Consider the following 16680-nt stretch of genomic DNA (forward strand, 5'->3'; position numbering starts at 1 on the left):
TTACATGCTTCCTAAGTTTAGTCTGTCTTAAAGCTGCATAATATTCCATCGTAGGTATACGCCACAGTTTGTTTAGCCACTCATCTGTTGATGAACATTTTGGCTGTTTCCATCTCTTTGCAATTGTAGATAATGCTGCTATAAACACTGGTGTGCAAATGTCCGTCTGTGTCTTTGCCCTTAAGTCCCTTGAGTAGATACCTAGCAGTGGTATTGCTGGGTCGTAATCCATTCTGCCATTCTATGTCTTTTGATTGGGGAATTCAGTCTATTAACTTTTAGTATTATTACTGTTTGGATAATATTTTCCTCTACCATTTTGGCTTTTGTATTATATATATCATATCTGATTTTCCTTCTTTCTACACTTTACTCCATACCTCTCTCTTCTGTCTTTTCGTATCTGACTCTAGTGCTCCCTTTAGTATTTCTTGCAGAGCTGGTCTCTTGGTCACAAATTCTCTCAGTGACTTTTTGTCTATAAATGTTTTAATTTCTCCTTCATTTTTGAAGGACAATTTTGCTGGATATAGGAGTCTTGGTTGGCAGTTTTTCTCTTTTAGTAATTTAAATATATCATCCCACTGTCTTCTAGCTTCCATGGTTTCTGCTGAGAAATCTACACATAGTCTTATTGGGTTTCCCTTGTATGTGACAGATTGTTTTTCTCTTGCTGCTTTCAAGATCCTCTCTTTCTCTTTGACCTCTGACATTCTAACTAGTAAGTGTCTTGGAGAACGCCTATTTGGGTCTATTCTCTTTGGGGTGCGCTGCACTTCTTGGATCTGCAAATTTAGGTCTTTCATAAGAGTTGGGAAATTTTCAGTGATAATTTCTTCCATTAGTTTTTCTCCTCCTTTTCCCTTCTCTTCTCCTTCTGGGACACCCACAACACGTATATTTGTGCGCGTCATATTGTCATTCAGTTCCCTGATCCCCTGCTCAAGTTTTTCCATTCTTTTCCCTATAGTTTCTGTTTCTTTTTGGAATTCAGATGTTCCATCCTCCAGTTCACTAATTGTAGCTTCTGTCTCTTTAGATCTACCATTGTAGGTATCCATTGTTTTTTCCATTTTTTCTTCTTTGTCCTTCACTCCCATAAGTTCTGTGATTTGTTTTTTCAGATTTTCTATTTCTTCTTTTTGTTCAGCCCATGTCTTCTTCATGTCCTCCCTCAATTTATTGATTTGGTTTTTGAAGAGTTTTTCCATTTCTGTTCGTATATTCAGCATTAGTTGTCTCAGCTCCTGTATCTCATTTGAACTATTGGTTTGTTCCTTTGACTGGGCCATATCTTCAATTTTCCGAGCGTCATCCATTATTTTCTGCTGGTGTCTGGGCATTTGATCAGATTTCTCTGGGTGTGGGACCCAGCTGGTTGAAAGGTTTTTCTGTGAAATCTCTGGGCTCTGTTTTTCTTTTCCTGCCCAGTAGGTGGCGCTCGTGGCGCTCGTCTGTCTGCACGGCAGTCGGCCCGAGAAACCGCGCGTGGAGGCGGGGGTCGCTGGCCGCTGCGGCTTGGGAGAGTGCCGGTCCTAATTGCCCAGCTGGCCCGAAACGCCAAGCGTGACGGGAGGGCCCCGCTATCCAATGTTCCCAGTCAGACCGGGGAGCCACATGCATGGAGGGGACCCCAGTTGCCAGCCGCCCCGGCCGGGAAAACGCACGCCCCTCGGGTATCTCACCGCAGCAGATTCTCCCTGCCCGTTCAGCTGTTCCAGAATGGGGTACGCTGTCTTTTTGGTCTCTGTCGTGACTCCGGGAGCTGTTTCGTATTGTTTCTGTTTCTTTAGTTGCTTTTCTGGAGGAGGAACTAAGACCCGCGTGTCTTACTAAGCCGCCATCTTCTCCGGAAGTCTCTTTCTTATTCTTAACAGAAGTCCCGTCTTTTTGTCCTTAGTAGAAAAGAAGAACTATTTTGTATTTCCGTGTATTTTATTTTAACCCCTGAAAGCATTTCAAGTTATATTGCTTTTTCTTATGAATAAATAATTCCAATTCCATTATTCTTTCCTTATAGTTTCTGGTTTTCACTCCAGGATCTTTGTATCTCCTAGCAGTTTACAACCCTGAACTGTGTAATTTCTACTCTAGCAAATGCTTTGACCACTGCGGTTTTTTTTTTTTATGTTTCTGTGTGTAAATTTAGTATCTTTGGGAAAAGATAGAACTATTTTGTATTTCCGTGTATTTTATTTTAACCCCTGAAAGCATTTCAAGTTATATTGCTTTTTCTTATGAATAAATAATTCCAATTCCATTATTCTTTCCTTATAGTTTCTGGTTTTCACTCCAGGATCTTTGTATCTCCTAGCAGTTTACAACCCTGAACTGTGTAATTTCTACTCTAGCAAATGCTTTGACCACTGCGGTTTTTTTTTTTTATGTTTCTGTGTGTAAATTTAGTATCTTTGGGGTCTCCAAGGAATTCAGTAGAGTATTGGACCTGTTTTCTAAATAACTGCAGGTTCTTTCTCTGCTTCCCTTCACCCTCTGGTTTCCCAGCCCACATGTGATATCCAGTATTTTCTGCTTAGTTGCAGGTTTTGTTTCCAGTTGTAATTTCAGCTTGTTGCCACTTGAGGGCATTTTAAGTTCTGATGATAAGCCCAAGAACCTGAATTGAAGGTTTTGTAGCAGAACTGTTCTCATTACCAAAGCACAGGATAGTGTAGACATGAATTCTACTGGGCTGGTACTGCGTTTCACCCAGTAGTGCTTGGCTAAATTGTTGTTTGCCATCATCATCGTAAGATGAGAGAACATGACCCACTCACCACCACCCACCCCTTAATGAGTGATTGTGGGTTGCCATCACTGTGGTACTTGCAAAGTCATTTACAGCCCTGCTGTAGTTTTATTTGCAGTGATGACATCACCTTAGTTTCACACAATTGCTGTAGATTGAGAAGGTAAAACTGGAATTAGTATTCATGAAAGGGTCTTGAGAATTTTAGGTTCCAGTACAATTAAACTTAAGGCCTCATTTAAAACTGTAGTAATAGCAGTTAAATAAGTTCAGAGTCCATGGAGGATGTTGTAGGATTTAGTTATTATTTTTTTTAATCATCTTTATTTTATTTTCCTGTCTGCTAAAACAAATACCATACAGTGGGTTGACTTAACAATAGGACTTTATTGGCTCGTGGTTCAGAAGCTGGAAGGTTTGCTTCCTCACAATGTCAGTATCTTCTGGCTGGCTTACAGTTTTGGGGATTCCTTAGCTTACTTGAAACAGTAATACATGTGCAGTGTCTACTTTTTTTCTGGGCAATTTCCAGCTTCTGACTACTTTCCATCATGTCCCTCTATATCTGGTTTCCTTTGCTGATAAGGGCTTTATTCATATTGGATTAAAGTCTACCCTCATTCAGTTTGGCCCCATCTTACCCAATAATATTTTCAAAGGTTTTATTTACAATGAATTCATGCCCATAGGATTAGGGGTTGGGCTTTTGTGGAGGACATGATTCAATCTCCAACAATCTTTTAACTTGAAAGTGAACTTTCTCCCCCTTTTCTGAATGTTAAAACAGTAAAGTAATATGCCTATGTCCGTCCTAATTATGAGTTTTTCTTGACATACCCAAGATGTTGGGAGTCTGTGAGTTCCCGTGCTGTCATTGATCAAGTTGTACCTCATTTTGCCTTTCAAACTCCAGATTCTGTTGATATTTAGGGAAAAAATAATGACGGAATCTCTAGGGAAAAAAAGTAGACTGATAATGTAGTTCACCCATCACTACTTTCATGGTTTAGGTAGTCACAGTACTCTTAACCCCTGCTCTTTTTATTCACTTTTTTTCTTTTTACCTTGCTAAATATAATGATTAGGCAGTTAAACTAGCTTGATATTATTTTGTTGAATATTAAAATGTTGAGTATCTGTGTTAATATTTAGTAAAAAGATGGTTTTCTATTAAGTAGATTGTTTTTAAAATTCGAAATTAAGTTTTTATTTTCCTTATCAGGAAAAGGGCAGGTTTTAATTTTATCCTGGGCCATCTCACATGCTCTGAAGTACTTTCCTGGGTCATGAGTTAGATTGTGGTGGGGAGGCTTCCAGTGGGCCCAGTAGCCTGGATACGATTTATGTGAAGATGCCATGTTGACCTGGCCTTAGTTTCTCCTTACATATTGCTGTGGAATGTTCCTAGATATGTTTAGAATCTAATGGGATAGGTGATGACTTTGCTTCTCAACCAAAACCACTGTTTCACTCTAGCAGCCCTCTTCAGAATTTATCAACTTTCAGATTTAGGTCCTCCTTCCTAAATCCAGATGACAGAATCACATGAATTAATTCTGGAAATGGGAGGTAGGATTTGTAGACTCCCCTGGTTTCTTATATCTCTAATGCTGTGATGGGTTTCTTGGAATGTTAATACTTCTGTGTCTCTGTTTCTTCACACTCTAGTTACCAGAAAAACTGATCAGCAAATACAGGTGGATCAAGCAGTGGAAATTTGGATTGAAATTTGATGGGAAGAGCGAGGACCTTGTTGGTAAAATTACGGAGTCCCTCACTCTGCTAAGGAAGAAGGTTTGGACCATGTAATGTCCTATCTCTGATAAGTGCAAAGCTCTTGCTCCTGATTGCCCAGTAGGCCACTTTTTACCTCCACCCAGCAAACCACTGAATGCTCTTGGCTAGTTTTTAGGTATAATAATTTTAAATGAACATGGTCTTCCCACGAGGTCTTTGGTAAAAATGGAGAAATGTCAAAATCATATATTCTTGGAGGAAATGATAGGTATTATTTTATCAAATAGTAAAATGTTTAACTTTCTAGAAAGGAAACCTTAATAAACGTAGTCTTGTTCTAAGTCATCTTTACAAGTTTTAGGGATATCATTTAGTCTGTATTTTTTAATAACATTATCAAGCAGTACTAACTCATGTTTATTAAATTCTTCCCAGATATATTTATGCATTAAGATTCAGTCTCCATTTATTTATTAATGATAAATAATAATTTATCATTATGATTTTCCAGTGCGAAGATTTAGTAACTTGTCCTTTGGGAACTGTCCTGAGGGTTTCTCTGAAACAGAATTCTGAAGAGAGCTACTTGACCTGCTATCTCTTACTAATTTTGTTTTAAAAATACTACCTTTCTTTGGCATTCTCATCTGGGTTGTATGCTTGCACATTAGCCCACCCTGACCCCTGGGTTGCTTGCCTTTGAGCAGCTTAAAGCCCTCCTTACCAGGAACCCTGAGTTGGGAGCCTGTTTATTGCATCAGGCTTTGTAAGAGGTGGAGGTAGTGGTGGTACAGGTAAGGACACTTCAAACATGGCTTCTCAAGGTGATTTGTTCTTGTCCGTCATAGCACTTACCCCATTTGGTGATCTCTTTGTTTCCTTTTTAAAGATCTGCCTTCCCTGTTGAATTCTGAGTTCCATGAAAGATCTTCCTATTCATTTCTTTATACCTAGTGCCTATCACAGAGCCTGGCACATACAGGCATCTTTTATTGAATCAATGAAGGAAGGTTCCTGCCTTCCTGGAACCTGGTTTCTATTTATAAAGATTAGAAATATTTTCTTGAAAGCAAGCCATTAAAGCAAGTCCTGTAGTTTTACTTTTCTTCCACTATAAAGAAATGAGAGGGGGTTGGGCCACAGTGGCTCAGCCGGCAGAGTTCTCACCTGCCATGCCAGAGACCTGGCTTTGATTCCCAGTGCCTGCCCATGCGAAAAAAAAAAAAGAAATGGGAGGGAGAGATGAGAAGAAGAATTCTATTTATTCTATTTTCCCTGTCTTTTGGAACGCTGTTGGAGTGTAGTCTAGGATTCTGTTGGGGCTGGAGACCTGTGCTTGCTTACCCAGTACCTGTGTCAGTGGAAGAGGCCCAGCTCTGGCCTGTGTGAGTGAGCAGGAGGGCTCTTGATGTCAGCCGCAGTTGACAGTTTCCTTTTCATCTCTTTTAAGGTCTTAGGAAGGTGCCACTTCTGCTTTATTAGATGTGCTTGCTGTAATTAGACTCTCATGTTGGGGAATAACAATTTATAATAACATTTAAACTTATTCCTTAATAATCTAGCCAGCATTTACTAAACAATACCTTTGTGCCAGGCTCTCCACCAAAAGTTTCATGTGTTATTTAGTTCCCACAACTACCAAGGTGTAGTTGCTGTGAATATCCCATTTACAGACATGGAAACTAAGCTCAAAGATCAGTTAAGCAGCCTGCAGAAATCCCTGGCTACTCAGTAGTAAGGCCTAAATTCCATCCACACAGTCTCTCTGGGGCCATACTCTTGATTGCCAACTTGGTGTGCATCTAGAAACATGTGAGACATAGGCAACATGCTCCAGGTTTCACCCCTGCTGTTCAGGAGACCCCATAATCTTCCTTGTCTATCTTCATTTTTTTGGTTGGCTTTGTGTTTCTGGGTTGTAACATCTCCCATAAGCCCCTTAAGGAGAGTAGGAACTTTAGCTACCCTTCATAGCGTCACACACACTCACATTAGCCCTTCCATAGTGGTTCTCTTTGACCATTTCAATCGTTGCCTTGTAAGTTAGGGAAATTGAAATTCCTGTTCCACAGCCCCAGTGCTTCTCCTTGTATCGCACTATTGTTTCAATTTAATGAGAAAAAAGATGAATAAGAAATTTCTGTAGTATAAGAAATACCATTCTTTGAACTGGAAATTCGAATGCATGAGCACTGGTATATGACCCATGTTTGCCTATTTTTGAAAACACTTTTGTACTTAGAGTATGGAAATAAACCAGAGATTTTTAGAACAAAATTTTTAATTATTTAACTATTATTGTAGTGGGCAGGCTTGGCTGAAATGAGAACTGCAGAAGCAAGGCAGACAGCTTGTGATGAACTGTTCACAAATGAAGAAGAGGAATACAGTCTCTATGAAGCTGTAAAATTTCTCATGCTAAACAGAGCCATTGAACTATATGAGGATAAAGAGAAGGGAAAGGATGTTCCATTTTTCTCTGTGCTCCTGTTTGCTCGGGACACTTCGAATGACCCTGGACAGCTGCTGAGGAATCACCTAAACCAGGTGGGGCACACTGGTGGCCTTGAACAGGTGAGTTGTGGCTTTGGGGAGGTGTATGCCCAAAACATAACAGCTTTATCCATCAAACATTTACCATCTCAGTTTCTGTAGGTAAGGAATTCAGGAGCAGCTTAGCTGAGTGCTTCCAGCTTAGGATCTCATGAGATGGCAGTCAGATACTGGCTGGGGCTGCTGTAACCTGAAGGTCTGACTGAGCCTGGAGGAGACAGTTCCCACATGGCTCAGTTATATGCCTGTTGGCAGGAGGCCTTGGTTCTTCGCTTGATGTTTAGCAGAAAGATTCGGTTCTTGCAGCATGGGTGTTTCCAAGCTGCTTGAGTATCCTCACACATGGCAGCTGATTTCTTCAGAGAGAGCGATCCAAGAGACAGCAGAGAGGAAACCACAGTGCTTTTTCTGACCCAGTCTTGCAAGTCACACACCATCACATATACAGTATTCTCTTTGTTAGAAGGAGGTCAGTCCATCATGCACTCAAGGGAAGGGAAATTAGGCTCTGTTTTTTCAAGTGAAGGAATGTCGAAGAATTGTGAGCTATTTCATAACCACCATGAGGGTATCTCAGTCTGGGCTTTCTTCTGAGGGGTAGTGGATGGAATCGGTATACTTGATTCTGGTAGGCTGCAAATAAATGAAGCACTTGGAGTAATCACCAAAAGGTCTTGTTTCATCTTGGCAGCTGTAGCCGCATTAGGTCATGTCCTTTAAAGCTAGAAATGGAACCACATTAGCCAGTGGAGTCCAGCCTGCTTGTGAATCCTTTAGAGATATGCTAGGTCTGGAGCTTTACCCAGACCAGAATTGTATTATCCCTTGGGTTGGCATCTGACTCACTACATCTAGCACAATCTACTTTTAGTGTTTTCCATTTAATATATTATGTTTTCCTTAAAAATCTTAACAATTCTTTTAAAATTTTTTTTAAGTGAAATAGCTAGCAACTAAAGTAGCATTTGGTATGAAAATTGATAGTAGTTAATATTTTAGAATTTTAACTTATGTGTGAGACTAAAACAAAAAATGTTTATTTGGTACAAAATTTATATTTTGACTAGTGCATTTCCTAATATAACTTATGTAGACAGCTTAATCGAACACCATAAGTACATGGCACCTTGAATAGGACATGAGATTTGTTGGTTTGTCCAGAGTGATGCCCCAATAAATCCCAGAGTGATTTGAACAGTGAATAAAAAAGTATTTGCAAAGTCCCATTTGGGGAATGCTGAGAAAGGGGGGAAATTCAACTCTCCCAAGTTGGATTCTTGATATTCTCACAAGCAGTGCAGATAACCAAAGCAATAGGCTGAGCCCCCAATCTTGGGGTTAGTTCATGTGAAACTTAACCCGACAAAGGATAGGTAAAGCCTACTTAAAATTAGGCCTAAGAGTCACCCCCAAGAGAACTTCTTTTGTTGCTCAAATGTGGCCTCTCTCTCCAGTCAACACAACACGCAAACTCACCTCCCCGTGTCTACGTGCGACATGACTCCCAGGGGTGTGGACCTTTCTGGCAACGTGGGACAGAAATCCTAGAATGAGCTGAGACTAGCATCAAGGGATTGAGAAAACCTTCTCGACTAAAAGGGGGAAGAGAGAAATGAGACAAAATAAAGCATCAATAGCTGTGAGATTCCAAACAGAGTCGAGATGTTATCCTGGAGGTTATTCTTACGCATTAAATAGATATCACCTTGTTAGTCAAGATGTAATGGAGAGGCTGGAGGAAACTGCCTGAAAATGTAGAGCTGTGTTCCAGTAGCCATATTTCTTGAAGATGACTGTATAATGATATAGCTTTCACAGTTAGACTGTGTGATTGTGAAAACCTTGTGTCTGATGCTCCTTTTATCTACCTTAACAACAGACGAGTAAAACATATGAAATAAAAATAAATAATAGGGGGAACAAATGTTAAAATAAACTTAGATTGAAATGCTAGTGATCAATGAAAGGGAGGGGTAAGGGGTATGGTATGTATGAATTTTTTTCTATTTTCTTTTTATTTCTTTTTCTGAATTGATGCAAATGTTCTAAGAAATGATCATGATGATGAATATGCAACTATGTGATGATATTGTAATTACTGATTATATATGTAGAACGGAATGATCATATGTTAAGAATGTGTTTCTTTGTTGTCATTTTTAAAAAAAAATTTAAAAATTAATAAAAATTAAAAAAAAAGATCATCCATCCAAAGTGCTCCCTTCCTACTTTACAAATGACTCTTGTGCTTGCCTTTTCCTCCCACTTGAAAAGGCCCATGTGCTAGGCATAGATATTACAAGGCATAGAGAACTGTGATGGGTAACGTTTGAGCTGACATTGAGAGTCGATGTCTAGGTCAGTGTTAACCTCAGAATGTAGGAGACAATGTTGCTGGATGAGGTGAGATTAAAGATAAATTGTTCTTTAAAAATTATCTGTATTTGTAATGTGGATTACTTATGCCTCCTGAACCATAGCTAATAATACCTTGCAGTAAAAAGCCTGGTATATCATGGTTTGCAGAGCACACTGAGGTTTGTCCTTTTCTACAAGGTCTATAATGAGAAATTCTCCCTTCTTTCCTCCCCTTCCCTCCCTTCAGCTTTATTGAGATATAATTCACATACCATAAGGCTATTTGATTTCTCCTTTAAAGTGTGTAATTCAGTGGTTTTCATTATGTTCATAGAGTTGTGCTGCTATCACTACAGTTTAATTTATTTTGTCACCCCAAAAAGAAATCTTGTGCCCATAAGCAGTCACTCCCCATTCTCTCTTTCTGCCAGTACTAGACCTTCTGTCATTTCTTTCCTCTCTCTGTAGACTTCCCTCTTCTGTACATTTCAGATAAATGGAATCAGCACATGGTCGTGTGTGTCTGGATGCTTTTCCTTAGCTTGTTTTCAAGGTTCATCCATGTTGCAGCATGTATCAGTACTTTGTTCCTTTTTATTGCTGAGTAACATTCCATTGTATGGATAGATCATGTTTTGTTATCCAGTTTTCAGTTGAAGGATATTTGGATTGTTCCCACTTTTTAGCTGTTATGAAAAATGGTCCTTTGAACATCCATGTATGTATCTTTTTTGAGGATGTATCACGTTTCAGTTCTTTGGGGTATATACCTAGGAGTGAAATTGCTGGGTCATATTTGTCTCCTGAATTAACATTTCAAGCAACTGCCAAACTGTTTTCCAAACACGTGTACCATTTCACATTCCCACCAGCAGTGTATGAGAGTTCTCATTTCTCCATATCCTCACCAACACTTGTCATCTGTCTTTTATATTATAGCCATTTTAGTGAGTGTAAAGAGATATCTCATTGTGGTTTTGATTTGCGTTTCTCTAATGATGTTGAGCACCTTTTTATATGCTTATTTGTAGATCTGTGAGAGAAAGATGGCATTCATGTCCTTTGCCTATTTTTAAAAATTGGCCTTTTGTCTTTTGTTTCATTGTAAGAGTTCTTCATATATTCTGGATGCAAGTCTCTTATTGAGATATGTGATCCATTCTTGATCCTCTACTTTTTAAAAATAAAAACCATGTAAAAGGAAGGATTGCAGCTGGACTAAAGGGGCGGGGAAAAGTGTGGATTTTCCATTGCTCTGCAGTATTTGGGAAAACTGGGATGGAGCACAATGGTAAACTGCATATTTTTAGTGTGGCTTTTCCCCAGATACCTGTTTGCTCTTTTCTTCCCAGGTTGAAATGTTCCTTCTTGCCTATGCCGTGCACCACACCATCCAGGTATACCGGCTCTCCAAGTATGACACTGAAGAGTTCATCACGATCTACCCCTCTGAGCCCCCGGAGGACTGGCCGGTGGTGACCTTGATTGCTGAGGATGATCGGCACTATAATGTCCCCGTGCGAGTGTGTGAGGAGACGAGTCTGTGAGGTGCCCACACTTCATGGACTGGCAGACCTGGTGAAGCACCTGGGCAGGGCCTTGGTTGGGCTTTGGTCTCGGGATCTCTTGGAATGATCCATGAGAGAGATCTTGGGCCTCTGACCCAAGTTGGACTGGGGTGTTCTGAAGACTGCCTTTGATAAAAGAATTAACCAGGTCTTTTCCATCATTTTCTCCATAAGGCAAATACTTTTGTCTCCTTCTTGATTTAAGGGAGACTCACTTTGGAGAATTTGTATTTTATGTCTCAAATCAAAAACTCCTTCTAACAGTAAACTGGCTTTTAATTTGTAAGACAGTAATTTTTGTTTTTCAGGTGGTAATGGGTCTCTAGTGATCTTGCTATGCAATCTGCTTAATTGGTTATAATTCTGGTATGAAATCTGTTAACGGTATAGCCATAACATCCCTCTTAGGATCTTTTCTGCCTCCTGTGGAGAGAAGAGCAGTGGTTTGGATTTACATATTAATTAAAGCTATTGTAAGCAGGCTGTCTCATAGAATATGAAGAATTGGATCCAATATGGGTTTTTGAAAGGCCATTAGGAAGGCTGGAGAAGGAGTCACAGGCGGGAATGGGGATGGACTGAGAAACTTGTTGCCCTCCGTGAGCAGGACTGGAGTGGGTGCCTGGTGCAGATGGTGCACTGTTCAAACCATGGACACTGTCAGCTGTAGTGTCAGGCACTTGCCATTATTCTAAATTCTTAAGATTCATCAGTGTACTCTTTAAGGAAGTTCACATCCATTGTGCTTTTAGAAGAGGAAACGAAGGCCAGGAGACTTAGTCACTCAATCTAAATTTAGAGGTGGGGGGTAAACTTGCATAGGTCTTCCTGGTCCTCTTCATAGTTTTGAGGATGCTTCCATCATCAAGTCCATGTAACTGAGTTGGTGACGGGGTGAGTAACAGCAAATTGGCTAAGATTTCCCCGAAGTTCAAGCACAGCATGTATCAAAACTGTGGCTTTGCTGCATATGCCCTTGATTTGGTTTGGTAAGCCTGCTGAGGCAACGTTGCTGGCCATTACTTCCCCAGTCCAGGTAAATGGGTGGGAGGTGGGGGGGGTGCACAGCCTGGCCAAACAAGGTCTTCCTGAAGGCCTGAATTGTCCATGTGGGGCATGGATACTGTTCACAGGAGCCACACGCATCACCCTTTAGGATTGCGTTAGCAGCTTCTGAATTGGCTCAATGTTTGTGGAATATACTTCCCTCAAATAACAAGCTCTGTTTTATAATTCAAATCTTTATTTGGTTCAATTCATTCTAGTTTATAAGCTATCTAATCATTGGGGGGGGGGGCTTCTTGAAACTAAGTTTTGCTTTTACATAATTAAAATTCTTAGTTACAGAAACTCAGAGGAGTCATAAAACTATGCAGACCGCTATCGTTTTTCCCATTACCTCATCAGTAACATTCACCACATTTTGCTAGATGCTTATTGATTAGACTGGATCAAATTCAGCTCTAAAATGTGTGTGAATACATTGGAGAGGCTTTGTTTTGTCACTGTGAAATGCAATGGTACTTTGAATAAATAGGTGCCTGGAAGCCAAATTAAAGTAGTAATAATGAATTCTTGTTGATTTTGCTGCTTAATTTTAGCATTAGTAAATATACAAAAGGAAATGCTCACCATCTCATTCATGAACATTTTTTAAAGCACAGCTTTAAACATTTATGTTGTAAAAGGTAGTAGGGATCTGTGTCCCCCAGGCACATTGAATCTGGCCATTGGTTAATTTGTGCTATTGAGTTCTAACAATACTCATGATCTTGATATAACTTTGCATTTTGAAAAATGTTCTAATTTGTACTGAACAACTTAATTATTTACATTCCATACTTTTTTCTTGTCTCTATGTATGATATTGTTAGAATGTGTACAAACATTGTGGTCTTTACCACATGTATTTCGTGCTACTGTCTTTCCTAGGCCTGGTCAGATTCTGCTTTTAGACATCATCCAGGCTTAGTGGAATGATAGCATACGAGAAGCCAAGTTTTCAGGGAACCAGTATGTTAGGAAATAAATATAAATGGTGGGCCAACTTTAAAAATAGCATTTCCTGTTTGATAATGCAACTTCAATTACCCAGAGTCTTAATTCCATTTCACATTTCTGGTCTTGAGCTGGTTGGGTGTATCAGCAAAATAGAAATTGAATCGGGATCAAAATGGATTCAGAAGGATAATCCTCTTAGAAGGGATCCTTGATATGAAGGTGCTCTACAAGGTAGGAGGAACTACACTGCTTACTTTCTATACCAGAAATTGTTGTAAGAGTTCAGAGGCTTTTGGGCCCAGTGGTACTGGCAGAAAGATTATCTACACCTTAAGCAGGCATGTGACTTACACCTTTGAACACACTAAAGGTGCATTTAAACCCAGAATAATTTCCTTGTGATATGTTGTTTCCTTGTAATATGTAACATCAATTTAACACTGCTCCTTCGGAATGTTTTCAAGTTCCCCTTCCCACCTCTTATGGTACTTCTGAGTATACATCCATTGATTTCACTGATACACAATAAACAGTGATAGTGGCATTGACAACAAGAAGCCAATATATGCTCTTTAACTTATGATCTGGCATATGTGAGATTTGATCTGAAATGTTTGCAGTTCCTCTTCCTTAGAATATGGCATATGTGATAGCGGTCTACACTTTTATTACACTATTACATATACGCTTAATGTCTGATAACATTTTTCAGTGATTAAGGAAAGCAGACATTGTCTTTATATCCTTTCATTTTTTTTCCTTCCAGTTTTATTGCCGATCGGATAAAATTGCAGGCCACGTGAATCTAACACCACACCACCTCTAACGGAAGAAACATTTGTGGGTTTTTTTTTTTTTAGGGCTTTGTCACTCTCCCCTTTACCTTTTCCCATGCCCCAGGGTGCTATTTATGTAAGAGCTGGTTGTCTCCTCGCTGATAATGACTGTGAAGTGTTCTGTCACCTGTAATCATCCTCTTGCTATCTCTACGCATAGGTAAGAAAGACTGACCTGCACTTCTTGGCTATGTCTTTTTTTGATGCAAAATATCATTTGGTCTTTTTTCTCTTTCTTAAGCAATACTTTGAAGGTATATCCCTTTAAAAGCCAGAAAAGTATTTTTAGACGCATAAACTATTGGAAACTTTTACATGTAGGTGTACATAAAAATAAATTTTATTTTTAAGATATGTAGCCACTTAAAGAAATAGGAAGCCCCCTATGTGTGTGTGAGGAAAATATGTGACGTACAGAGTCCCCAAATAGTTTAGCAAGGTTGAGAGCATATCAAGTAATTTAAAAATAATCCAAGGAACTTTAAGAAGTGGCCTAGAAGGTTTCAGATTAAAGTTAAATAGGTCACTTAAAAACTACAGAGACAACAGATGGCCAGCAGGTCTCCTGTGCTTGAGTTATAAAGGAATAAAAAATCTCGGTGTGTGGTAGGACTTCTGTGTTTGCGTTTTGCAAATTCATACTTCTAAAACTCAAGTCCCCTTTTTAACGGGTTTATAACATTTGTGATCTAAGGAGGTAGAGAGAACAGGGAGCCATTGCTGGTGGAGTTGTGCTGCAGTTTAGTGAATGTGTGGATAAAGCAGGCCCCTGCCTCAGTGTTTGCAGAATTCATGAAACAAAGCAAAACAGGTTCAACTGCCAATCATCCTGGTTTCTCCTAGAAGTCAGTAAGTCTTGGGCTGGGCCCAACAGCTGTGTGAGTGTATGTGTGTGCGTGCACACATACATTCCCATTGCATGGGATACACCACATACTGGGAGGATGGAGGTGAGCTGTCCTGTTTTCTCTTCTCATGGTAAATTGAAATTACTGAGAATGGTGGAACGGGTTGGTACATATTAAAATATATAGGGTGGTCATAAAGTCAAAAGATATTAATTATACTGAAATGCAATATCAATAAACCATCATGTATATCCTTGTTCCCAGACTTGATGGTTACCTGTATAGTAAAACATCTTAAATGCCCATTAATAGCCAAGGCTATTATATTAATGTAGGGAAACCTTGGCTGGAGCTTTCTCTCAGTAATCACATTGATTTCTTGGGTGTAAGTTTGGGTCAAGAAAGATTGACAAAACATGAATAATACAAGGAATAATGGGAAAAGCCAAGGGGCTGGAAATACCAGTCTTGGTGGTTGTTTTCCTACTAATAGGGATGGTTGAATATAATTCTGAACTTCAAAATCATTTTTTTTTGTATATATTTTAGGGGGTTTCATTTATATGTTGAAAATTGCCTTGATCTATTTTTGCATAGATGGTGCTAAAATTATGGTGCCTCTATTCCTTTTAAGGAACTGCAGCAATCTACAGTAATGCTAGTTACTTCTGAGTATTTCCATATGGGAACAAAGTCAAATTGAATGTGTTTAATGAGCTCCCTTCTCATTTCTCATTTTATAAAAATATTTTGGTTTCGTGACCTGCATTTCAGCAGGTTATCACTTTCTGTATTGTGACTGAGGAGAGGATAATGACCAGATTTTAGAACTCTTGCCAAGGGAGACTGTTTTTCTTCCCTGTGGACTTGGCTTTGAAGGTTGAGCATCAGGTGACACATTCTGAACCTGGCTGCCCTCTGTTGGACTTGTCTAGCAGTGTCTCTGTTCGTGTTGTAAGATGTCAGCATTTGTCAAAACCTTTGCTCTGAGAAACATGCCCCTATGGCTCTGGACCTTTTGGGGCCTTGCTTCCCATCTGCACATATGCTCACATGGGTCTCAGGTTTCTTGTCACCTGTTAAGTCTCTGGTCTTCCTTGTCAGAGGATGAACTGACTTGGGCTTTACTATTGAGTCCCTTTAGCAAACCCAACTGCTGAGTATTGTAAAATATAAATAAAAAACTTAGAAATGAAACCTGGCTGTGTTGTGGTGAAATGCCTGCATTTGAGGACTCCAGTAAATTTTGGTCCAACGCTATAACTTTCCATCAAGATTGACCTCATTGTCTGGATGCTGACCCTTTGCTTCATCGGAGTCCAAGAAATCAGGGATTTGGGGAAGTGCTATTGGCAGTGCTGAATTAATGAGGTAATGCATATGAAGCAATTAGCATGGTGCCTCACCCGTGATAAATGCTCACACACACAAATTAGGTACGTAGTTTTGGACTTAGCTCTGGATTCAATATCGGTTCCACCACCTGCTAATAGGGTGAATTTGGGCAAGTTAGTTAATCTCCTTGAAGAAATCACAGGTTCTTCATCTGTCATCAATAGTCTATCCTGGGTGAGGGTGAGGATTAATTGAGGTGCAAGCACCTACCAGAGACTGAGAGGAAGAGCTCCAGGAGTGCAGAGCAGGTCTGCAGCCCATCCCACACTAGCCTTGCTGGATATTTGTTGAAGAGGGGCCTGCTTTGTATGGAATGTAAAGGTTTATGAACCATTCAAGCTGATTGGTAGACATGCATCTAGGGGTGTGATAGCAAGAACTTTTGAATGTATGCATTGCATATGCATCACAGTCACTGAAAGAGGAGGAGAGGCGGAGGGGACTTGGGTTCAGAGGTGTTCTTGGGATAGTGAATGGAGTGTGAAATTAGCATTTCTGTTTGAACAACTGGGCCTGGGAATCTTTTGAACTGACTTGGGCTTTGGTGTTGTGAGCAAAATGGTGCTGGGCTTCGAGGAACCCAGTGGGCTGGGCTGGACATCTGTCAGAAAAGAGTGTTGGGTTGGTAACAGGCA

The 16680-nt window shown here is 39.8% G+C and overlaps 1 protein-coding gene across 1 annotated transcript in view; it reads left to right on the forward strand.

Moving 5' to 3' along the window:
• The window catches only part of OTULIN (OTU deubiquitinase with linear linkage specificity), a 39877-nt gene extending 24030 nt beyond the window's left edge, over positions 1–15847 (forward strand). Inside the window, exons 5-7 of the mRNA XM_077116872.1 lie at positions 4418–4543; positions 6791–7060; positions 10750–15847. Coding sequence (XP_076972987.1) covers positions 4418–4543; positions 6791–7060; positions 10750–10944 — 591 coding nt within the window. The 3' untranslated portion in view covers positions 10945–15847. The remainder of the gene's footprint in view (positions 1–4417; positions 4544–6790; positions 7061–10749) is intronic.
• The last annotated feature ends 833 nt before the right edge of the window (positions 15848–16680 follow it).

This window comes from Tamandua tetradactyla, chromosome 9, assembly GCF_023851605.1.
Source record: "Tamandua tetradactyla isolate mTamTet1 chromosome 9, mTamTet1.pri, whole genome shotgun sequence".
In the NCBI taxonomy this organism is placed as follows: domain Eukaryota; kingdom Metazoa; phylum Chordata; class Mammalia; order Pilosa; family Myrmecophagidae; genus Tamandua; species Tamandua tetradactyla.